This window comes from Pseudochaenichthys georgianus, chromosome 15, assembly GCF_902827115.2.
Source record: "Pseudochaenichthys georgianus chromosome 15, fPseGeo1.2, whole genome shotgun sequence".
NCBI classification, from domain to species: Eukaryota; Metazoa; Chordata; class Actinopteri; order Perciformes; family Channichthyidae; genus Pseudochaenichthys; species Pseudochaenichthys georgianus.
The window spans coordinates 5,360,546-5,385,625 of record NC_047517.1 but is presented as its reverse complement, the minus strand read 5'-3'; the positions used below and the strand labels follow the sequence as shown (position 1 = coordinate 5,385,625).

Here is a 25,080-nt window from a genome sequence, read left to right as displayed (position 1 = left end):
TGTATTTATTTCCAAAAATTACTGAAAAGAAATTGGGTAAAAAAAAAAAATTCACAATTTTTTTTTATTTAAATAGAATATGTACATTTCGGTTAACCGTTTTTTGGGGGGTCCAATATTCGAATATACATTTGCTTTCAAATTCCCATCCCTAGTCGATAGCAAATAAAACTTTTATTCTTAACGACTTCTAAACCTCCCGTGGATTGGATTTTCTTTGCGTGACGGAAACTTGGCTGAACGTCGGTGAGTCCAGCGCATTCTCTGAACGGTTACCGTCTGGCTGTAGCTACCTGAATTCCCCGAGGACAACTGGTCGAGGAGGAGGAATAGCGATTGTTTATGAGTCAAACTTTTATTGTAAACAGTTGCCGGCCTCGTTCTCTAGTTTTGAACTGAACTCATTTGAGTTGGGCTGCTCTGATCCGGTCCTGTGTGCAGTGATTTACCGTCCCCCAAAGTACAACAAGGACTTTATTAACGATTTTTCCGATTTCCTGACCGGCATTATGCATATATATGACCGGGTTCTTATCTTGGGGGATTTAAACATACATGTTTGCCGTCCTAACAAACCGTTGGCTCGAGACTTTTTAAATCTTATTGATGCCTTTAATCTTGTTCAATCGGTTTCTGGCCCCACACACGAACACGGGCATGCTCTTGATCTTGTCCTGTCTTATGGTCTATCAATATGTAATGTTGAGATATGCAACCCAATTTTCTCCGATCACATGCCTGTTCTATTTGACGTCACTATCCCTTGTGTTGTTGGTAAACAGTGTCCACAGTCTGCTCATTTTCGTCGCATGCTTAAACCCTCCACCGCTGTTCAGTTTTCTGCTGCCTTCAAAAATGTTGTGGATGACAGAGCATATCCTATTACTGGTGATACAGAGGAGTTACTTTCTTTCTTTAACTCCTCTTGTCAAGACATCCTTGATACTATTGCTCCACTAAAAGCTGTTCGCCCTAAAGTTAAGTCTGAACCATGGTTAAATGAGTCCACTCGTACTGCCAGACAGGAGTGCAGAAGGGCTGATCGCAAATGGAAAAAAGACAGGCTGCATGTGTCTTATGATATCAGAAAGTTGTTAAAGCGTAAAAAACGCAGTATTTTTCAGATGTTATACGTAATAAATGTCATAAACCCCGTGTTCTTTTTAGCACTATAAACTGTATACTAAATATCCCACAATCCATCAACTTAGTAACCTCCACGGAGGCGTTTCTACAGTTTTTTTATTGACAAGGTCGCCGCCATCAGAGCAAACATCTCACTTCCTTCCCATGATCCATCTGTCATGGATACTTGGGCTGCAGTCGGATAGTTTAAAAATCAGCTCCTAAGTTCTAACCCTATCGTCTATTCCTTGACCTCTGAGTGAAACGTCACGGGGTTAAGGGATAGTGGATAGGAGAATTCAAAAGGACTTAGGAGAAGAGACTGCGGTACTTTAGAGAATCCGAATGCACTTTCACTTTCCGACGTGTTTATGATGCGCCAGCGGACGTCATTGTGTGCGTCTGCTGCTGTGGGGAAACTATGGAAACCACAGTTTTCTATACAGCGGACTACAACATGGATGTTCAATAAGAACGAGGGACTACTGTGAACTCATCTAGAGACTCTGCTCCGTGCTCTGATGCTGCTGCTTTATGCTTTATGAACGTGGACAACAGAGAAACAGATTCTTCAGGACCGAATTTGGAATTGAAATAAAAAAGGAAAGTGAAACTTATGCTCGTCATCCTCTCCCTCCGGTCCACATGAATACCAATGATCCCAATACATATGATTGTATGAACTAAAGATCTTAAAATCAATACAGATGTATTTATTATAAACATTAGTGGTCCTTAACATCTATCACTGTGTATATCACCATTCAAACATCTTTTAAAAGTTGAACAAACCCCACACAGCTCAGTGAAGACTGAAATGTTGACTTTATTTGATAATTTCAGTGAAAACTAACGTTCATATTTCTCTTTTTGATTAGAATACTGATGAACGTTCAAAACAAAGCACTTTGGCAACTTACCACCTATGTTTTAAAATGCTTAATAAGCACCGTAACTTTCATGATATCATTTCTCCGTCATAATCGGTTGTTTCCGTGAACGGCCGACTGTTGAGTGACGGCAAATGCTGCGACTGCAAGGCATTGTGGGGCAGCATTTTCGCTTCTCCTGTCGGTTAGGGAGGTCCAGTGGTTCCTAAGCTAAAGGAGGTTATAAAGGAAGTTTGAAACCTCCTTTCCTTTCATTCTCATCATTCTAGAGAATTCGAACGGCACTTATCATGGCTGCCACTGAGGGACTTCCGGGTCATTTCACTCCTTTAGGAAGGTTCCTAAGCTAAATGGACTATTCGACTTCAGCCTTGCTCAGGTGCTATGGATCAGTTTGAGCTTGTGTCACTTCCTGCTCTAATAGAAATTGTTTGCTCAATTTGAAAACCTCGGGTTCTCCAAGCGATGTTGTCCCTGTGCGATTTTTTTTAAAGAAATCTGGACATTGTTGGACTTAACGTTCTTAATATAATTAACAGCAGCCTGACTACAGGAATAGTACCAAAGCGCCTAAAACATGCTGTGGTCCAGCCTTTGATTAAAAAACCAACCTGGACACCTCTGTTTTTGACAATTTTTGACATATCTCTAAACTTCCTTTTATGTCCAAAATGTTAGAAAAAGTGGTACTGAAGCAGTTGCAGTCTTTCTTAAATGTGCATGGCATTCTTGAGGTATTCCAGTCTGGGTTTAAAACCCCTCCACAGCACTGAATCTGCTCTTTTAAAGTGTTTAATGACCTGTTTTTAGCTACTGACTCTGGGAACAGTGCTGTTCTTATACTGTTAGACCTGACAGCTGCCTTTGACACTGTAGATCAGTATTCTCATTTCTCGCCTGCAGCATTTTGTGTGAATCAGTGGTACTGCTCTAGACTGGTTTAAGTCGTATCTGTCTGAAAGAAGTTTTAATGTAAATCTTAATGAATTTACTTCCTCCTCTGCTCCTCTTTCCATACGGGGTACCCCAAGGCTCCATTCTTGGGCCGATTGTATTTTCCCTTTACCTGCTCCCCCTGGGCGCTATCATTAAAAATATAGTGTCTCATTTCATTTTTATGCAGATGACTTGCAAATCTACATGCCCCTGAAAATAAATGACCCAAACCCTCAGCAACGCCTGTCTGACTGTCTGCAGGACAATCAGAGCCTGGATGACCTTGAACCTTTTAAAATTCAATGAAAAAAAGACCGAGGTGATAATAGTTGGACCCAGTGGTGGCCCCCAATGCCCCGCCCTGTGCTGGATTCTCTTGTCCCATATGTGAAACCCATTGTCACAAACCTGGGTGTACGGATTGATCGTGATTTTAAACTAGACAAACAGATCAATTCTGTGGTCAAATCCAGCTTTCTTTCAGCTAAGACTTTTAGCAAAGGTCAAGACTTTCCTTTCTTTTAATGACTTTGAGAAAGTAATACATTGTTTTATATCCACTAAACTGGATTACTGCAATGCTCTGTATATTGAGTAGTAACCAAGGCTTTCCCTGTCTCGCCTACAGCTGGTCCAGAATGCTGCTGCGCGCCTCCTTACAAGAACAGGCAGGCGTGAACATATTACGAACATATTACTCGCCTCGTTACACTGGCTACCAGTCTGTTTAGAATCCAATTAAAATGTTACTGTTCGCATACAAGGCCCTAAACGGTTTAGCCCCACCGTACCTGGCAGATCTTAAAACCATACACACCCACACGGTCACTGAGGTCAGCTGACAGACTCCTTCTGGTCGTCCCTAAATCGAGGTTTAAAGCAGCGAGGAGAGCCTTTGCTGTTTGCAGCTCCAAAGTTATGGAACGAATTGCCCCTCCAGGTTAGACTTGCTCCAACTCTGCCTGTTTTTAAATCTCGTTTAAAACCCACTTCTTTTCCGTGGCTTTTACAGGCAGGTGACACTTGTGCTTTTAAATTTGGGGTTTTATCTTACTAGTGTTTTGTATAGTTTTTACGTCATGTAGCAGTTTTTCAGTCTGTGGCTTCTGATCTGGTTTCATTGTCTCGTGTTTTACATTTGTTTCATGTCCTGTCTGTTTTTCATGTATTTATGCTATGTTTTTTATATAGTTGTTGATGTACAGCACTTTGTTCAACTCTGTTGTTTTTAAATGTGCTATAGAAATAAAATGGATTGGATTTGTATGAAATGCTGGCTGTCTTCATTTAGCAACACGTGGCATGGAGAGCTCTACATAGGTATAAATGTTCTTGTCCAACAGGGATATGCCTCTATTTATTTGACCAGATATGTTTCCTACCACAGGTGTGACCTAACTGCTGCTCATGTGTGATAGAGACATTCAATGCCTTACTGGTTTCCCCATCTCTGTGTCTCTGCAGTGGATTAACAGCCGTACCCTGGTCCTGGTGGACAGCCATGAGAAGCTGCAGGTTGTGGACCGGCCCAGTCAGGAGGTTCTCGAGACTCTGGACCTGGAGCAGGTGCAACTGGTCTATAACAGCCGACATTTCAAATCGCTGGCCACTGGAGGGAATGTCTCCCAGGCTCTGGTGAGGGGGTTAGCTGCCGGGGAACAGGATCAGATGCAGAGAGTTCAACATGTTATAGTCATCTAGTCCCTACATAGTCTCTGGATAGTCTGTTTACATAACACTCATCCTGATCTCTCTCCACTGACTGTTATAATCACCAGCCTGACATTCTCACACCATGATAGAACCACTAGAGCACCAGGTTTGGAGTAACACTCTCATATGTTCTTTCTCTTCACACTGCCCTTCCCTTCCTGATGTAAACTACACTGTTAATGACGGAGGACCTAAACCCAGAGTCCTCAGAAGTTAAACAAATGCATTCTAAAGTTCAGCTGAAGCTAATAAGAGGCCTTTTGTTAGTCTGAATGAATTTGACCCACATATTGACTGGAGCTGTGTGTCTGTTGTTCTAGGCTTTAGTGGGAGAGAAGGCCTGCTACCAGTCCGTCTCCAGCTACGCAGGACAGATCGTCTATTTGGGTACACAGGGGTGGTGTGTGTGGTGTGTGTGTGGGTGTGTGTGTGTGTGTGTGTGTGTGTGTGTGTGTGTGTGTGTGTGTGTGTGTGTGTGTGTGTGTGTGTGTGTGTGTGTGTGTGTGTGTGTGTGTGTGTGTGTGTGTGTGTGTGTGTGTGTGTGTGTGTGTGTGGTGTGTGTGTGTGTGTGTGTGTGTGGTGTGTGTGTGTGTGTTTTTCCGTTTGTTTGTTTGTTTGTGCACAACAGCAACATATGCCAAGTTTTTATATTTTAAGTTAAAACATTTTAACTAAATTAGGGGTTGCATCTTAGTAGACTTGATTATTGTGTTACATTTGTTCAAAAACTCTTTATATTGTATTTATTGATCGTCTGATAATGTTGTTTGTACGGAGCCCTGGAGGGTTCATTGAGAGAGAAATAAATAAAAACGTGGCCACGCTTTAGTAACTCGTGCGCACGCTTTATTAACTCGTGCGCACGAGTTAATAAAGCGTGCGCACGAGTTAATAAAGCATGGCCTCGTTTTATTTAAATTGAGGGATTCCTGTCCGTGACTTACAGTATCTTCTGCCCACAGCTGTTTTATAGAAGGAAAACATCCTTCACTTTATGAAATCTCTGTGGCACCAGTGGCCTGTACTACGAAGCAGGATTTGCTATTTACACTATTCATTCATGAAGTATGACGCTGCGCTGTCAGCACGCGTCTCCATGTTTGTGATTGGTCAAATGTTGGTAACCTCGTCCCTTTCACGTGAACGCGCTCTCAGCCGGACAGAGAAACCCTGGTTGATTTGCTGAGTTAATAACCAGCTTCGTAGGACCGCTAGCGACATCGCGTTTGTTAGGGTTAGTTAAGCCGGGTAAATCAAACATATCCAGGGTCTGTTGAACTGGCTTCGTCGTACAGGGCACTGGAGGCAGTAACGTGTAATTCAGCAGAATCTGAGAAGAGCAGCACCAGCTGCAAAGAGCGGTGCACTTCACTGCCTTGCCCTTCATTAGAACCGCTGGATAGAGATCGAGGCTGCTACGTTTAACCACACCCACCTCTACACACATCGAACTACCAGAGTATTCCATTCCCCTTCGTTTTATGAAGGAGATGTCCTGTCACCGGGGCGCATGGTGTGTGTGTGTGTGTGTGTGTGTGTGTGTGTGTGTGTGTGGTGTGTGTGTGTGTGTGTGTGTGTGTGTGGTGTGTGTGTGTGTGTGTGTGTGTGTGGTGTGTGTGTGTGTGTGTGTGTGTGTGTGTGTGTGTGTGTGTGTGGTGTGTGTGTGTGGTGTGTGTGTGTGTGTGTGTGTGTGTGTGTGTGTGTGTGTGTGCTGCGCGCGCGCGTGTTCGGTGTGTTTGTGTGTGTCCGACACCCCCGGCATTTGTTTTCAAATTACCACGAACAGTAATTTACACAAATCTGGTTCTCCATAGTTATATGTGTATTCCCAAGTGAAAGAAATTCGTTTAATCTTAATCTCGATGTGCTATAGTCCTGCCGGAATGCACCGGAACGAACGATACTATCATAAACAAATGCCCACACGCACACAAAACGAGTTAGTAAACGTTTTAGTAACTCGTGCGCACGCTTTAGTAACTCGTGCGCACGCTTTAGTAACTCGTGCGCACGCTTTAGTAATTTATTTTTCTCTCTATGAACCCTCCAGGGCTCCGTATGTTTGAGTCGGTGGTTGGTTTTATTTTTCTTAAAACTGTGATATTCTCTTGTGTTGCAGTCCGCTCACATCATGGCTCTGAGGAATTGGAGAGAGGTATGTATGATGTTATTTTAACTTAGTATTAGTGAAGACTTCGATCTAACTATAGTTCCACTCAAAATAAAAAATTGCATATGTCTATATAAAATATATATAGTTTTATTATCCCCCCCTGGATAAACGGTTAATAATTATGTTAATAGTTATGTATAATTATATATCTTTGTCGGATACATCTGAAAAAGTTAGTAAGTTAATAGTAAATATTTATCTTCAAAACTTGGCTGAAGTACAGTATCAAAGTAAAATAAATTGTATTTTCACCAAGAATCAATATTTTTTAGTTTCTGCATTTTCAAATCTTAATGTTTTCTTAATAAATCTTCAATTTGAATCACTGTGAATACACTGCCTTTTTGGTACAAATCCCTGAGTACAAGGTTTTGATAGAAGATATGTTTCCTCTTGACCTCCTTTTACCTGCACATGATTTCCTGTACATCAGTAGACCATCCACTGCTGGCGGTGCAGTTGTTCCATGTTCCCTCAGGATTATCAAAGACCCCATCACCCCAGCCACAAACTGTTCTGTCTGGCAGGCGGTACCGCATCATCAGGACTAAAACCACAAGACTCAGAGACAGTTTCATCCCACAGGCCATAAGAATGTTAAACACCTGAACTAAGAACATCCATAACATTCATCTGATTGCAACTCACAAATTATTTATCACTTGTATATAGACTCTTATGGCACTACTTGCACTATTTTATCTGTTTTATTGTGTTGCACTGTTGGAGGAGCCTGTGACCTAAGATTTTAATCGACATAACTACACTGTAGTTATGTACGAATGACAATACAAGCTTTGAATCTTGAAAACAAATTGCTACCTCTAACTGCGTCTCTGTGTGTGCAGCGTATCGACTGCCTGCTGAAGCAGGAGCATTTCGTGGAGGCTCTCTCTCTGGCCTGGTCCTTCCATGAGGGAACTGCTAAAGCTGTGGTTGGTGGGTACAGCATTTACTGTACCACACATGACTTTGTATTGATGAATCTGTGGTCCTATGAATAGAGACTGTGCTATGTTTTGAACAATGCACCATATAAGCGCACTGAAAACACAATCGAAAAACAAGATTTTCACACATTTACAACTGAAAATGTATATTTTTTACTTTGAAGATGCAACACATTCTAATTTGTAATCAGAAAGTAAAAAAAACGATTCTTGTTCCTGTTGTATCTGCAAGGCATAAGGTTGATACTACAGTCTGTTCTCCAGGGACCGCAGTCCCATAATTAGGTTCTATCTCACACAGGCGCCGCCCTCTACTGGACTCTATGGGTACTACTCTCATCAATGATACGCGAGCGTTCGCACACTGAAGTTGTATAAAAGTAGCCGGCCAATCAGGGCGAGCCTACCTGAATGCGCGCGCATATAAGGCAGCTACACCTCCTGACTGTCATCCTTTTCTCTTCAGTGAGCAGGACAACACCTGACAGAGAAAAGTAAAACTTTGAAAGAAGAAGAAAGAAGTTATTATACCTTCATGGAGTCGCCACTTCTAGAGACCCAGGCCTGTCCTTCGTGCTCTGGCTTAATAGCGGGCGCCGATCCCCACCACCTCTGCTTCGAGTGTTTGGGGGACCAGGCTATGGCCGAGGCGGTGCCATTCACGTTCGCCATTCCAGCGGGGTGGATGGCTCCGTTTGCCGGGGAGGAGGATGGCAAGGACTTCTCGTTGGCGGACACTTCCGGGTCCGGCGTCCATGGAAGTCCACCACCCAGGTCTGTCCGCCAGGACTTCCCCCTGGTGATGACCATGGCGGCGGAGTGTGTAGTAGGGCTACCGCCCCCCCCCCCCCTCCACTGCCACCAAAATCGATGAGCCGCCTCCGCCAGGGGTTCTACAGCCCGGTCCGCCCCCGTTGCCAGATATCTGGCAGTGTGTGGAGGCGTCGTGGCGACAGCCACTGAAGGCGAAGGCTCCAGTGGCTGGTATGGTGGAGATCCTCACGGTCCAGGGCCGCAAGGACACAGCGTGTCCCGGCGTGCCCCCCCTCTCTTCCGCAAGATGCCCCCACCTCACCGGATCAGAGCGATTATTTGGCCACAGCATCGGCCAAATGAATATCCTGGTCCACGGTGTGGCCGCCGCTTCTTGCCGTGTGATGTCCCAGGCCACAGTGGGATCACGCCGTGTGGCACTTTCCAAAAAAAGACCATGATGATCTTCTGGGAGCCCCCGTGTCTACGGAAGGGCTCTTTGGATCGATTTCCTCTGGCGTCTTGGTCTGCTACGCCATGCTCCTTAGGGACCCGGGAAGCATGGTGTGCTGTAAGCCCCATACAGGGCTGGAAGACTCTCCTCGCCTGCCCAGCCTTCCCCCAGTACGGTCCATGCACACTCTACATGAGATAAGCGTGTGTGAGTATGGGGGACACATGGTGCACTTACGTTCTCCTGATGCTCCTTAGGGACCTGAGAAACGTAGTGCGCAGTGTATAGTCACTTGCGCTGGCACCTGCAGGGTGGAGCTATGGGCTTATTCAGACCAATTAGGCTGTACCCAGCCAAGTAAACTGCGGCCCTGACTTCTCCACGGTCACAACCGGATGATAGGAAGTTGGGGTGCGGTGGCTGTTAACCGTCAGTGGCAGTGTGGTGGGTCGATGTTGTAGGACGACAGGACGTTTATCCATTGGTGCTCCACCCACTGTACCCATAGAGTCCAGTAGAGGGCGGAGCCTGTGTGAGATAGAACGGGGGGTTATGTATTGTAGCCCTAGTTCTATAAGCACAGGCGGAGCCCTCTACCTAGGGGCCCTGTCTTTCCTATGCCGCTCGCTGACGAGGGTGTAGGATGACAGTCAGGAGGTGTAGCTGCCTTATATGCGCGCGCATTCAGGTAGGCTAGCCTTGACTGGCCGGCTGCGTTTATACAACTTCAGTGTGTGAACGCTCGCGTATCATTGATGAGAGTAGTACCCATATAGTCCAGTAGAGGGCTCCACCTGTGCTTATACCAGTGTTGTAGTCAAGTCACCAATTCACGAGTCCAAGTCACCCTCGAGTCACCACTCTTCGAGTCCGAGTCCGAGTCACCAAGGGAGAGTCGTAGTCGAGTCCGAGTCACCCAAGGAGTGTCCAAGTCGAGTCCGAGTCCGAGTCATCATTACCTGTGTTCGAGTCCGAGTCCAATTCCGAGTCACTTAAGAAGAGTCCAAGTCAAGTCCGAGTCACAAGTCTTCATGTATTAATCTTCGTGGATATATGTTTTGAAATGTAGCTGCTCCTCTACATTGCTGTTATCCTGTCTATTGAACTGCTGTGAAGCGAGTTTGGCTACAATTCTTGTAATAGGTGCTATACAAATATAAAGCTTATTTCTAATATTCATATTATTATTATATATAAATAAACTATATTTAAAATGAGTTACCTTTTAGAGAAGTGATTATATTTGTATGCCAATATTTTCCTATGGTAAAGTTTTCGTTTTGCACTTTTATTTTGATAGTAATAAGATTGGGACTCTTATTTTGAAGGAACTTTTACGGGTTAAATCAGTTTACGATAAAGATTTAGCCCCAGAAAGCACATGGCTACTTAGCATGCAAAATGACGTCATTCTGCATGTTAAGTATGTGCTTTCGTTATCGGCTGAATCTTTATTTATTGATTAGATCACGTTACTCTGATGATAGTGTTCAAGACAGCCTATATGTCTGAACTCGATCCTTAGAGTAATGTGTTACGGAGCCTTCTCTTCTATATTGTTTCCACATAACGAGCATTTTGCGCTGCTCTTTTCCAATGTGGAAGCAGAATGTGTGAAAGCATACAGCACGATGCGGGGTGTGTCTGTAGACATCTCTAGACTGGAACAGCGGGGCCCAGTACGTGAACTCGCCATACAGGATAGAGGACATCAGACTCCAGAGAAAATGTGCTCGAGTCCGAGTCCAAGTCGGAGCGTCAATGTACGAGTCGAGTCCGAGTCATCGTGGGGGGGGGGGGGAATTCACGAGTCCGAGTCCAAGTCATCCTGTGCGAGAATTCACGAGTCCGAGTCGCGTCAATCAGTGCGCGAGTCCGAGTCGAGTCACGAGTCCCGAAAATCGGCACTCAAGTCCGACTCGAGTACTCCATCTCTGGCTTATACGACTAGGGTTACAATACGTAACCCCCCGTTCTCTCCGTGGTAAAAAGCTGGTGATTCATTTTCAATTTAGATTTTTATCGAAATCAGTTGAAAGACGCAACGGCTCATTTCAAAATAAACGTGGATATGCGTAAAAAAAATAGTTTTTCGGGGTTCGGGTGTTTTGTTTGATTTTATATAAACAAAGTCTTGGCTTTCAGAATATGAAACTTTTATTTCCAAAATCACACGATAGATACATTTTTGAAGCTTGTAAAGGGAAGATGACAGCTCTCACTCGCCACTCTGCCGTTCCGCAGCGCCGCTCCCCCTCCCTCCGGCTGAAATTATGAATGTAAGGCGTATAGTAATCATAGATAACACGGCAGGGTCCGTTACAGTTTGTTTTCATCTGATTTCAATTAAACAAAGTTTTGGCTTTCAGAATATTAAACTTGTTTCGGCAAATTCAGATGATAAATACAACTTTGAAGCTTGTAACGGCATAATTACAAGTGGAGAACGGAGTAACTTCATGTCGGTGTTTCTCGTGAGTGTTTTCCCCGGGAAACAAACAATACACACAAATGCAAAATTACACAAACACACACACACACACACACACACACACGTATACACACACACACTCGCAATCTTCCCCCAGACCAGTAATCCAAACGAAAATATCTTACCTCCGTAGTATTTTGATCATTTGCTCCGCTAATAATCAATCAGATCGATGGATCCCAGAGAAGAGGAAACTTTAAAGGCCTTTTTCTCAAAATGATGACTCGGTGACAGTCGTTATATAATATGTGGAGTGCAAAAACAATCCTGATATCATTAGAAAGCTAGGAATCTCCTCTTTCCAACAGTGTATACAACTCAAAATGTGTCTTCGGGTCAATGCCACTGATTTCGATGGAGCAGGTTACATATGTCAATTATCAGATGATCACAATCCATTTAACAAACATTGAACATGGTATTTTGCCCCTGGAGGTTTAGGACCCAGGAGCAGATGCAAACCTTGCCCAGTTTATAACTCAGCCATGTTCATGTTCATAATGTTTGTACATTTCGATCTATTGAGATAGTGGTGCATTGTGGGTACACAGTGCAGTCAATGTTGCTGACAGATACTGTACTGGAGGTGTTGCTTCAATTCAGAAAACCTCTGTTGGTAGTACGTTTCGATTTTTTTTTTGAGTCTTTTCATACAATTCACTGAAGGAAAATTAAAGTACTACATGTTTTTCATGAAATGACAATATGCCTGTTTCTGTATGAAGATAACGTTCGATGAGTCAGATATTTTCAATAGAAAATGATTAAAATAAGAAAATTGTTGTTTTGATGTGAACGATGTGTTACATGTGGTTAATCCAGGTCTTGTTGGAGATCAAATGAAAAAGAAGGGAGTTGTAGGGGACAAGGTAAGATCAGGAACACTACAATTATTAGCATTCATTTTAATATTGTCTGCCATGGACAGTGCACCACAACTTTCCTGTGCTCATGTTGACTCTGTGTGTGCAGATGGTGGAGATCCTCTTCCAGTTTGCAGAGCATGCTCTGAAGAAGTGTCCAGAACATGGCAAGATACAAGTGATGGAGCAACACTTCCACGTAAGCTAGCCTCCTTACAGCACAACTCAGTGTCTGCACAGTGGGGCCAATACAGGGAAGCCATATCCATAGGTTCATTTACCTTCATTTAAGAGGGACCTTGAACAGTTTAAAACATTATTGTAACAATCCAAGGGACTGCATTCCAGATTATAGCTTTTAACTCATTCATATATGTAGTCCCTTCACTGGACAGATCAAAGTTATCAAACGGAAGAGAGTAAAGACGCACAGTAAAACTAAAGATACAGAGATCCCAGCTAGAAATGTTTGGCTCTAAAAATATTCTGAGAATGTTACTATTCACTGTTCTAGGAATGTTTTCAGCGGGAAGTTTTAGTTTGGTTCCCAGAATGTTCTTCTGAAAGGTAGGATAACGTTCTCTAAAAACATTGTTCAAATGTTTGGTGATAACCTTCTTAAGATGTTTTTGATAACATTGTTAGAACATTATGCCCTACTATTCTTAAAACGTTTTCAGCTGGAAGTTTTATTTTGGGTCCCAGAATGTTCTTCTGAAAGGTAGGATAACGTTCTCTAAAAACATTTTTTAAATGTTTTGTGATGACCGTCTTCAAATGTTTTTGATAATATTGTTCGAACATTATGCCCTACTATTCTTAAAACGTTTTCAGCTGCAAGTGTTTGTGTTGTTCCCAGAATGTTCTTCTGAAAGGTAGGATAAAGTTCTCTAAAACATTCTTAAAATGCTTGGTAATAACCTTTTTTAAATGTTTTTGATAACATTATGCCATACTATCCTTAAAACGTTTTCAGCTGCAAGTTAGATTTTTTTATGTTGCCAGAATGTTATTATTTTAGAGTAGGATAACGTGCTTTATCGTTCTGATTCACTGTCGGTGTCACATATACTGGAGGGGACCCATAATCAGACTCGGAATCAGCTGGTGAGCGTAACATTTGTTTATTAGAAAAGGGGAGCTGGGAGTGGAGGTTGGTTATGGCGGCAGTGGGAAACAGTTGTTCCAGGGTGGGTGGAGAGACCTGGCTGGTCTTGGAAGTGTGGAAGGCCTTGGATTCCTCCTGGGAGAGACATACAAATGAGTGTGAGGCAAAAGCAGGCAAAGTTGTCAAAAAATCTGCTGTCAAAAAGCTAGAGCAGCCCGCAACAAACCGTTCACGGCAACAATCCGGCAGGAAATGAGTGCAGGCTGCAGGCTTTCATAGTGTGGCTGATGAGCAGGTTGCAGGTGTGGTTGATTGGAGATTTGTATGTGTTTGTGTAAACCAACACATACAAACACTAACAGGGGTTTCAGGGACGGGCAGTGACAGTCGGTCCGTTCTTCTGTTGGTCTGTTCTTCTATATGTCTGTTGGTCTCAAATCTAAAGGGTGCAATAACAATTGTTATCCTCTTTGCATAAACAGCATTTATACGCAGCAGGGTTCACAGAAGTCACGGTTCGGTTCGGTACGGGTTCGGTACAACAAGGAAAAGCAAAAAAAAGTCCCAAATGCATAATGTTTTTGCTGTTATTTATTTTTAACAGTCGTGCAAGTTTTGGTATGAAAATAAGGAACTCTAACATTTGGAATCATTAACTGTATTACACAGTTAAAAACAAACTACAAACAGTAACACTCAGATGGCCAGATTATTTATAATGGCTGATGTCAAACAAAAAGGTTAAATAAGCTGAACAACTAAAAAGAATGTCTTGAAAATATTAAAATAAATAATAAGAAAGTGTTTCAATCACAATCAATAAAAGGCAATACAGAACTGTATAACATCTCCTGATATCAAAATATAACAAAATAAAATCTGTACCTTTTAGGAGCAATGTCTAACATGTGTAATTAACTTGTGAGTGTGTGAGGCCATTATGCCTAAATAAAGGTACTCAAGCTTTACTCTATTCAAGTTTTTCTTCAAAAAGATGAGTTTGTCGACGTTGTCAGCAGTGAGGGCAGATCTGTTGGCGGTAACTATGTCACCTGCCGTCGAGAAAACCCTCTCGCTGGGGACTGAGACTGACTCGGATGTGATTGAACAAGTTTGACGTGTTACCACTTGCATACCGCATCGCTGTCGGACAACGCCGACACACCGTCCTCGTCCGATCCCCATCATTGTTGTAGTCCACAGGGAACCCGAAATGTTCCCACACACCTGATTTAAAAGAAGCAGATGGGTCTTCTAGCTCCTGTGTGGTGTGTCAACTCGCCATAGCTACTAACTTTTCTTCTTCATGTATTGTGTTCGTTTTGTTGTGTTTTGTTCTTGTTCTTCATTTGTTATTTACGGGCGGCTGGCTTTTAGGCGCAATACCGCCCCTGGATTATATATAGTGTAATACTGCCCTGAGTGACAGACTTTTTTCCCACCCGTAAAAAAAGGCATATTCGCCTTGTGACTGCATGTGCCGAACCGTGACGTCCAAACCATGACGGTACGGGACGAATACGGATACCGTTACACCCCTAATACGCAGCCCTCACAAACCACACACGGCCAGATAGCTTATCTAACAGTTAGAACCTACATACGAAACACAACCTTTATAGTCAGAAAAAAAGCGTGATTATTTTCTGATATTTTACACATATGATATTATAAATACTGTGGGCTTACATACCTTAGTGTGATTATAAGTGCATGTGAGTGAATATTGGCATGCAAATTCGTTTTTTTAATCCGCCCTATTCATTGTCTCAATGCACTCATACGGCCATTATGCAAATGCACCAACTCGGCTGCTGGAGGAGAGTAACGTTAATCGGCGATACTCCTGGCGACTAGTGTTAATTTCGTTGACTAAAACTATGACGAAATATGTTCGTCAACGACCTTTTTTTCCATGACGAAAACGAGACGGCACCGACGGCAGTAAACAATAACTGGAACGAAATCATCATGCAATATCGTTGACGAAAAGTGACGAGACGAAAATGTAGTTTACTAAATAAAAACTATGACAAAATCTCTCTTTACTTTCGTTGACGAAAAATGAGGAAATATTATCAAAGATAACGTTAAATCTCTGATAGTCAGTTTTTCTCCCAGCAGTTCATGACATGAAAAACAGACAGGACATGAAACAAATGTAAAACACGAGACAATGAAACCAGATCAGAAGCCACAGACTGAAAAACTGCTACATGACGTAAAAACTATACAAAACACTAGTAAGATAAAACCCCAAATTTAAAAGCACAAGTGTCACCTGGCCTGTAAAAGCCACGGAAAAGAAGTGGGTTTTTAAACGAGATTTAAAAACAGGCAGAGTTGGAGCAAGTCTAACCTGGAGGGGCAATTCGTTCCATAACTTTGGAGCTGCAACAGCAAAGGCTCTCCTCGCTGCTTTAACCTCGATTTAGGGACGACCAGAAGGAGTCTGTCAGCTGACCTCAGTGACCGTGTGGGTGTGTATGGTTTTAAAAGATCTGCCAGGTACGGTGGGGCTAAACCGTTTAGGGCCTTGTATGCGAACAGTAACATTTTTAATTGGATTCTAAAACAGACTGGTAGCCAGTGTAACGAGGCGAGTAATATGTTCGTAATATGTTCACGCCTGCCTGTTCTTGTAAGGAGGCGCGCAGCAGCATTCTGGACCAGCTGTAGGCGAGACAGGGAAGCCTTGGTTACTCCAATATACAGAGCATTGCAGTAATCCAGTTTAGTGGATATAAAACAATGTATTACTTTCTCAAAGTCATTAAAAGAAAGGAAAGTCTTGACCTTTGCTAAAAGTCTTAGCTGAAAGAAGCTGGATTTGACCACAGAATTGATCTGTTTGTCTAGTTTAAAATCACGATCAATCCGTACACCCAGGTTTGTGACAATGGGTTTCACATATGGGACAAGAGAATCCAGCACAGGCGGGGCATTGGGGCCACCACTGGGTCCAACTATTATCACCTCGGTCTTTTTTTCATTGAATTTTAAAAGGTTCAAGGTCATCCAGGCTCTGATGTCCTGCAGACAGTCAGACAGGCGTTGCTGAGGGTTTGGGTCATTTATTTTCAGGGGCATGTAGATTTGCAAGTCATCTGCATAAAAATGAAATGAGACACTATATTTTTTAATGATAGCGCCCAGGGGGAGCAGGTAAAGGGAAAATACAATCGGCCCAAGAATGGAGCCTTGGGGTACCCCGTATGGAAGAGGAGCAGAGGAGGAAGTAAATTCATTAAGATTTACATTAAAACTTCTTTCAGACAGATACGACTTAAACCAGTCTAGAGCAGTACCACTGATTCACACAAAATGCTGCAGGCGAGAAATGAGAATACTGATCTACAGTGTCAAAGGCAGCTGTCAGGTCTAACAGTATAAGAACAGCACTGTTCCCAGAGTCAGTAGCTAAAAACAGGTCATTAAACACTTTTAAAAGAGCAGATTCAGTGCTGTGGAGGGGTTTAAACTAGTGTTAATTTCGTTGACTAAAACTATGACGAAATATGTTCGTCAACGACCTTTTTTTCCAGGACGAAAACGAGACGATGACGAGACGGCACCGACGGCAGTAAACAATAACTGTAACGAAATCATCATGCAATATCGTTGACGAAAAGTGACGAGACGAAAATGTAGTTTACTAAATAAAAACTATGACAAAATCTCTCTTTACTTTCGTTGACGAAAAATGAGGAGACGAAATATTATCAAAGATAACGTTAAATCTCTGATAGTCAGTTTTTCTCCCAGCAGTTCCATTTCCGGTGCTGCGGCAGAGCAGCAGCTGTTTCTGTGCTGCGCGCGGCGGTACATTTGAATTACACCGGGAAGCGGCACAATATGAACTGTCAGGAAGACTCGGGTCTAACTAACCTTATTTAACAGAAAATAAAATGGCAACAACAGGGCTTAGGAGCAGTGGTCGCGTTAACCGAATACCCCCCCCGTCAGCGCGAGTGAGTGATACATTGTGCACTCGACGGATAATAATGGATTATGACGGAAATGTTACGATCCTGTCCGTCAAAATGACTGACAACGAAAAAGTCTAAAGCCACCACTGCTTGGGAGAAAGAAACGATGTGATATTTGGGCCCATTTTCGCTACAATGAGGCGGAGAAAAAAAGCGAATGCATTGTTTTATCAGAAGGGAAGCAATGTGGCAAAACAGCTGGTAAAAACACCACAAACCTGACCAGATACTCTCTGCAAAGCTGCTTTCTTAATCATTCAACCTGTGTTTTTCATCAAATAAGGACAAGATAATCTTATTTATTTATATATACTATGGCTAGACTAGTTTGACTGAAATGTTCTATATAATCTGATGACTAAAAAAGACTCAACAGTTTTCATTGACAAAAAGTAGACTAAAATAATTAGTTTTCTTTGACTAAAATAAGACTAAAATGCTCAGACTTTTAGTCGACTAAATCTTGACTGAAATGTTTACTGTTTTAGTCGACTAAAATAGGACTAAAATGCTCAGACTTTTAGTCGACTAAAACTTGACTAAATAAAAACAGGATGAAGGTGACTAAATATGACTAAAACTAAAAAGGAAATTTAACACAGGACTAAGAGTAAAACTAAATTAAAAAATAGCTGACGAAATTAACACTACTGGCGACTAAAGGTGGCTTTTGTTTGGTTTTCTAAATGTTATTCTTTCAATATGACAATAGAGACATGTGCATAAGCAACAAAAGCACATTTTATGAATAGTAGGGCATAATGTTCAAAGAATGTTATCAAAAACATTTTAAGGTTATCAACAAACATTTTAAGAATGTTTTTAGCAAACGTTATCCTACCTTTCAGAAGAACATTCTGGGAACCAAAATAAAACGTTGGGCTGAAAACGTTTTAAGAATAGTAGGGAACATTGTTCTAACAATGTTATCAAAAACATCTTAAGAAGGTTGTCAAAAACATCTTAAAGTTATCACCAAACAGTTAAGAATGTTTTTAGCGAACGTTATCCTACCTTTCAGAAGAACATTCTAGGAACCAAAATAAAACGTCCCGCTGAAAACGTTTTAAGAATAGTAGGGCATAATGTTCTAACCATGTTATCAAAAACATCTTAAGAAAGTTATCACCAAACATTTAAGAATGTTTTTAGAGAACGTTATCCTACCATTCAGAAGAACATTCTGGGAACCAAAATAAAACGTTGCGCTGAAAACATTCCTAGAACAATGAATGTTTTTAGAACCAAAAATGTCTAGCTGGGAACCCACACATGCCACCGCAAACATGCAATATCGGCTTACAGCTTGTCATGAATTACGTGTACTTGTTTGGAAAATGTGGTGACATCAGATTTTTTAAAACATCCTTTTCAAACAAATGCAACAACTTGTGTTTTATGACAACTTCTGCTCAATTCTGTTTGTTGTAAAGCACTTTGGCACAAACCTGGTTTGTTTTTTAAAGCGCTCTACAAATAAATCTGACGTTGACGATGACCATGTTAATATTTCACATCACAGGAACGTTTTATAAAGAATAACCTCCTGAAAACCTATAAAAAACGTTCTATCTCACACAGGCTCCGCCCTCTACTGGACTCTATGGGTACTACTCTCATCAATGATACGCGAGCGTTCACACACTTAAGTTGTATAAACGTAGCCGGCCAATCAGGGCGAGCCTACCTGAATGCGCGCGCAGCTCACAGTATATAAGGCGGCTACGCCTCCTGACTGTCATCCTTTTCTCTTCAGCGAGCAGGACAACACCTGACAGAGAAAAGTAAAACGTTTGAAAGAAGAAGAAAGAAGTTATCGTACCTTCGTGCCCTGGCTTAATAGCGTGAAGCCTTCTCCATCCTGCACTGCCTGCCGAGTGCTCCCACGGCTCAGACGCCAGCACCGGTGGGTGTGTGGGGTTAAACCCTAACCTAGAATGTTTTTTTGCCGGTCAGAATGTCCGTTAAAGTTGAAATCTTCCGTTAAAATTATAGTAGATTAACTACATTATTCAAAAGTGTACGGTAATTTACAATAACACATGAATAATAAACGGAGCGCTCTCTCTCTCCTGACAGCCCGTCAGTATCATGCAGCTCGCGGATCCAGTATTGAGTGACCCGACAGTCAAACTAAACATATCTATAACTAGTTTAGGTAGTTTGAGAGGTAATTAAAATAGCTACGTGTGATATTCTAACCTGAAGTGTGTGTTTTGCTCCGCTCACCGCTGCAGGTGATCATGCAGAGCTGCGTGTCGACTCGTCAGCAGCAGCTGATCTCTCTCTCCCGTCAGATTAGACTTTACTCGCCTTTCAGAGTTTCTGTTAGCCAGTAATTACCGGACGTTGACCGGTAAAATATGCTGAAGACCGGCAAATCTCTCCGGCCTAAATGTCCGGTCAAAATAATTTCCCCTTAGCACAATACCGCCTCAGTTGCGCCACTTATGTGACAGACAAGAATAGTATGTGACAGACAAAAATAGTGAATTCTAATGTCTAACACTTAATGTGGAGAAAGATATTTCTTGTATGGGTTGATTGTGCGTTGATCTGTTGGTAATGCCTCAGGGTTCCGGTGGGATACTTTGCGCTATACTTTGCGGCCTCACCCGGTTGCATAGCAACGCTTATTGTTTAGGTGTCTGGATAAGCAGGTAGTCATATCATTAGCTAGAACTAGCTGGATCTGATCGATATGGACATAAACGCGAGTAAAGTCTAATCTGAGGGAGAGAGAGATTAGCTGCTGCTGACGAGTCGACACGCAGCTCTGCATGATCACCTGCAGCGGTGAGCGGAGCAAAACACACACTTCAGGTTAGAATATCCCACGTAGCTATTTTAATTACCTCTCAAACTGCCTATAGATATGTTTATTTTTACTGTCGGGTCACTCATTACTGGATCCGCAACAGCCGCGGCGCCAGGATTTCAATTGTGGGTGGCCAATGTAATTTTGGCTGGGCCTGTTCAAATGTTTTCTCGCGATTTTTGTTAATAATCTAATAAAAATAGGCTATGCCTAGAATGACATTCGTGTTTACCGAGAGCATAGTCGATGTATTTCCAGTCCCTGTAACCATGGCGACTGAAAGTATCTTCTCCGCCGGCCCCGCCGGGTCATCTATGGCTGATAGGTCCGGCACTGGGATGCTATTTTCTGTTATCCTGCAACGGGTGCTACGTCCCGCAGAGGGACTGAGCTCAGCGGGGGCACAACATTAAACACACTCTCATCTCTCTGAGGTGGCACCTGCTGTGAGGACGATGAGTGTGGTGGTTCCGGCGGCGGGGACTCTGTTCTTACTTTTTTTTTTAAACTGAACATCGATTGTTGTGACATCGTTAGTGAGCGCGGTATATTTTTTGTGTCTGTCCAGTCCACTGTCCTCCTTCGTCTGCACATGGCCGCGAAACATTCTACGATGTGTTTGCTCCCGCGCTTCGACTATGAGTTCGGCCTGATTACGTTAATTAATGTTGCTTTTCATTTTATTATTTTTTGAAAGGGAAACACGTTTGCTCTTATTTTATTATTTAATTGTTCATTTTGATCAAGAAATGTTGGAAACTATATTTTCGCCAAGTCATTTTTGATCAATGAATGGTGGGCCCAGTGCCAGAGTGGGTGGGCCTAGGCCCAGTAGGCCCACCCATAACGCCGCGGCTGATCGATAATGACGGGCTGTCAGGAGAGAGAGAGTTTAATATCAAATCATATCAATTTGTTTTAAAGCTGAATAAATAACAAAGAAGACCTTTGACCGGCACTTCTTTCTAATTTTGTCTGGAAGATTTCAACTTTAACGGACATTCTGACCGGCAAAAAAATATTCTAACTGGAACTCTGTCACGTTTTTATGTCCATATCAATCAGATCTAGCTAGTTCTAGCTAATGATATGACTACCTGCTTAACAATAAGCGTCGCTATGCAACCGGGTGAGGCCGCAAAGTATAGCGCAGCATTATGCATTTGTTTACATGCCCACCGGAACCCCGAGTCATTACCAACAGATCAACGCACAATCAACCCATACAGGACATTTCTTTCTCCACATTAAGTGTTAGACATTATAATTGACTATTCTTGTCTGTCACATACTATTCTTGTCTGTCACATAAGTGGCGCAACTGGTGCAGTATTGTGCTAAGGGGAAATTATTTTGAGATTGAGATTTAGATCTGCCAGTCTTCAGCATATTTTACTTGATGCAGGCAGACTACGTGCCACCCTGTCAGAGAGCAGACAGGCATCCCTGCTTCAGGCAGTTTGCAGACTGCGACAGGGGGCAACGGTGACAGCTTTGACCATCATGCAGACTCTGGGTCTCATGGCGGCTGCTCACCTCGTGGTACTGCTGGGGTTACTGCATATGCGTTGCCTGCAGAGGTGGTTTGCCGGCCTTCGTTTAGATCCCAAGAGGCACAAACAACGTCTGGTGACCTTCTCCCCCACCCCCTCAGCCCTCAGTGGAGGGCAACCTCCGAGACTAGGGGTCCCCAAAGCATCTGCGGAGGGGAACTCCACTGGGGCGGGTGACCTCCTACGTCACGGTGTTCACAGATGCATCCGTGACAGGATGGGGGGGGGACCTGCCTAGAGAGAGCTATAGGTGGTGGCTGGCCTCTGACAGAAACTCGGCACATCAACCTTCTCGAGCTACGGGCAGTGGTACTGGTCCTACAGCACTTCAATCCTTTACTACAGGGCAAACATGTGCTGGTAAGGAGCACCATCCGCACCACCACAGTGTTGTTGAGCGTAGCGGAGAACCTGTGGTTGTGGGCCTCAGAGAATGTTTTTATCTCTAAAGCCCCCCTACATTCCGGCTCAGAGATGTTCACAAGTCTTTTTTTGCAAGTCCAAGTCAAGTCTCAAGTCTTTGGTCACGAGTCCAAGTCAAGTCTCAAGTCTTTGTGGGGTGAGACTTGATCAAGTCTTTGGTCACGAGTCCAAGTCAAGTCTCTAAAAAAATAAAAGTCTCATGTCTCTTCTGGTTGTAATAAGCCTTCTATTCTCTGCTGCTATCCAGTCTGTTAAGAATACTGTACAGCTATATCCAAGAAATTCAAAGCATTTACTGTGTTATTATCACTCCTCTATCTATTAGCATACAGTATCAGTACTGATTAGTTGTTTGTTATATGATCACTTTAAACAGGCTATTGCAATGCAATATGAGGAAAAACATCACACTTTAGCTAAATTCAAATAACTTATAAGCAAAACACTTCAGAATCAGAAATCAGTATCACAAATACAAAGCTAGTAGCAAGCTAAGTTAACATTACATAGCTGATGCTGAGCTAAACATGTTTGCTAACCGTCCATATGCGTTAATGTGACTGACCTCTCCGGGTGAGTTTTCAAGTGCCTGATGAAATTCGACGTTGTTGCGCCAGCATCCTTGATTTTGATATTGCAGACTTTGCAGTGTGCGCTCCTTTTTTGGTGCCGCCGGCGTTTTGTTCGAAGTTTTTGTAGTTGAACCTAATTACAAGCGGTACAGCCGCAGGTGTGCCGCCGGTCGCCATTGTGTTACTACGAGGTAGTAACAGAGGCGCGCACGTCTGCGTAATGAGCCCGGCTAAAATAACTGGATGGCCTACCTGCCTGTCAGCCTTCCATCTGGGCACAAACTTATCTCGTGCCCTCATTGGTCATGTGCGCGTTCGTGTGTGTTGGAGGAGGCGGGCTCTATAAGGAAGTAGCAGCCTCTAGCAGATTATCTCCGGTTGTGTATTTTCAAATTCTACCGATCTCGAGCCGGTTTCTCTCAAATTTACCTACCCCACCTTTAATACGCCAAAAATAGAAAACACTGATTGTTCACGAGTCCCAACACTCGAGTCCAAGTCGAGTCTGAAGTCTTTTAGTCACGAGTCCAAGTCAAGTCTGAAGTCTCTGTGTGTGCGACTTAAGTGCGACTCGGGGCCGTGGTACACAGAAGTGACACAGATGATGGTGGGCCAGCCCTGGACAGTTCCTCTGTTCCGGGGGCGCTGTCACAGGAAGCGGGTGCATTAGCGGCGTTACCCACTCTGGGACAACCTCTCCAGGCTTGGCTCCTAAGAGGGACAGGCTGAGAAGGGGTGGACTGTCTGACAAAGTTATACAGACTATCCAGGCAGCAAGAACGGGATCCACCACAGCCTGTTACAGGACGAAGTGGTTGGGATTCCTACAGCCACTGGTACAGCTGGGCGATTGGTTCACAGACCATCGACATGAGGGACGCTTACTTTCATGTCGAAATTGCTAGAAAGCCAAAACACTGGAAGTATTTGCGTTTTGCCTTCCAGGGCTTAGCCTACGAGTACAAGAGAATACCGTTCAGCTAGGGTTAGCTGAACGTTCAGCTAGGGTTAGCTGAACGTTCAGCAAATGTGTGACCACAGCGCTTCAGCCGCTTCGTGACCATGGCATGAGGGTTTTATTTTATCTCAACGACCTCATAGTCATGGCCAGGTCCAGGGACCAGTCTTTAGCCAACCAGTGGTGCATGTCTCCACCCCGCAATGGGAACTGCCATTGGTGCTCGAAATAAAAGAACATTTATAATATGTTGCCCCAACAACGTCCAAAAAACATCCTCAGCATGTTGCTGGCAAAACGTTCCACCTTTGTTAACATATCACATAAAGGGACGTTTTATAAAAAACTTTCCGTCATCTCAGGCCTCAATAAGATTCTTAAAACATTTTCTGAATGTTACTTTGAAAATGTTCTTCTTTTGTTATCATATAACATTGAGGGAATGTTTTATAAAAGAACATCTGTAATGTGTTACCTCAACAACGTCCAAAAAACATCCTCAGAATGTTGCAGGCAAAACGTTCCACCTTTGTTAACATATCACATTAAAGGAACGTTTTATAAAAAACGTTCTGTCATATCAGGCCTTAATAAGATCCTCAAAACATCCTCTGAATGTTGCAGTGAAAACGTTATGTATTAGTTAACCTTAAACCTTATAGGAACATTATTTAAAATAATAAACATCCTCAAAAGGTTCTTTGAACATCAGATTAAAATGTTTTCTTTAAAACATTATTAGAACCTGTAGGTAACGTTAGCCAAAGTTGTGAGAACGTTCCTTGCTAGCTGGGATACTAGAGATAAAAGTGAAGTCATGAAGGCCGTAAAATTGAATTCAGGGTCAGTGCTTACAGAGCAGAGAAAGATATTTCAGATATATATATATCCCCTTGCAAACAATGGAGATACAAAAATGTTTCTTTTATTGTGACAACAAGTTACAATAATTCCTCACTATTATTTCTGTAGTTTGGTATTCTGACAGAAAGTGTATTTCTGCTCCCACATTGTGTGTGTGTGTGTGTGTGTGTGTGTGTGTGTGTGTGTGTGTGTGTGTGTGTGTGTGTGTGTGTGTGTGTGTGTGTGTGTGTGTGTGTGTGTGTGTGTGTGTGTGTGTGTGTGTGTGTGTGTGTGTGTGTGTGTGTGTGTGTGTGTGTGTGTGTGTGTGTGTGTGTGTGTGTGTGTGTGTGTGTGTGTGTGTGTAGGATGTGGTTCCAGTCCTGGTGGATTACTGCCTGCTGCTGAAGAGGGCGTGAGTACTCATTCTATTCAGGTTTATAAACACAAATAAAATCATAGACTCATGGG

The 25,080-nt window shown here is 42.9% G+C and overlaps 1 protein-coding gene across 1 annotated transcript in view; it reads left to right on the top strand.

The window, feature by feature from the left end:
* Positions 1-25,080, top strand: part of vps8 (VPS8 subunit of CORVET complex) — a 111,329-nt gene that overhangs the window by 38,945 nt on the left and 47,304 nt on the right. The window contains 7 exon segments of the mRNA XM_034101307.2: positions 4,416-4,586; positions 4,985-5,068; positions 6,784-6,819; positions 7,686-7,776; positions 12,308-12,354; positions 12,458-12,547; positions 24,978-25,024. Coding sequence (XP_033957198.1) covers positions 4,416-4,586; positions 4,985-5,068; positions 6,784-6,819; positions 7,686-7,776; positions 12,308-12,354; positions 12,458-12,547; positions 24,978-25,024 — 566 coding nt within the window.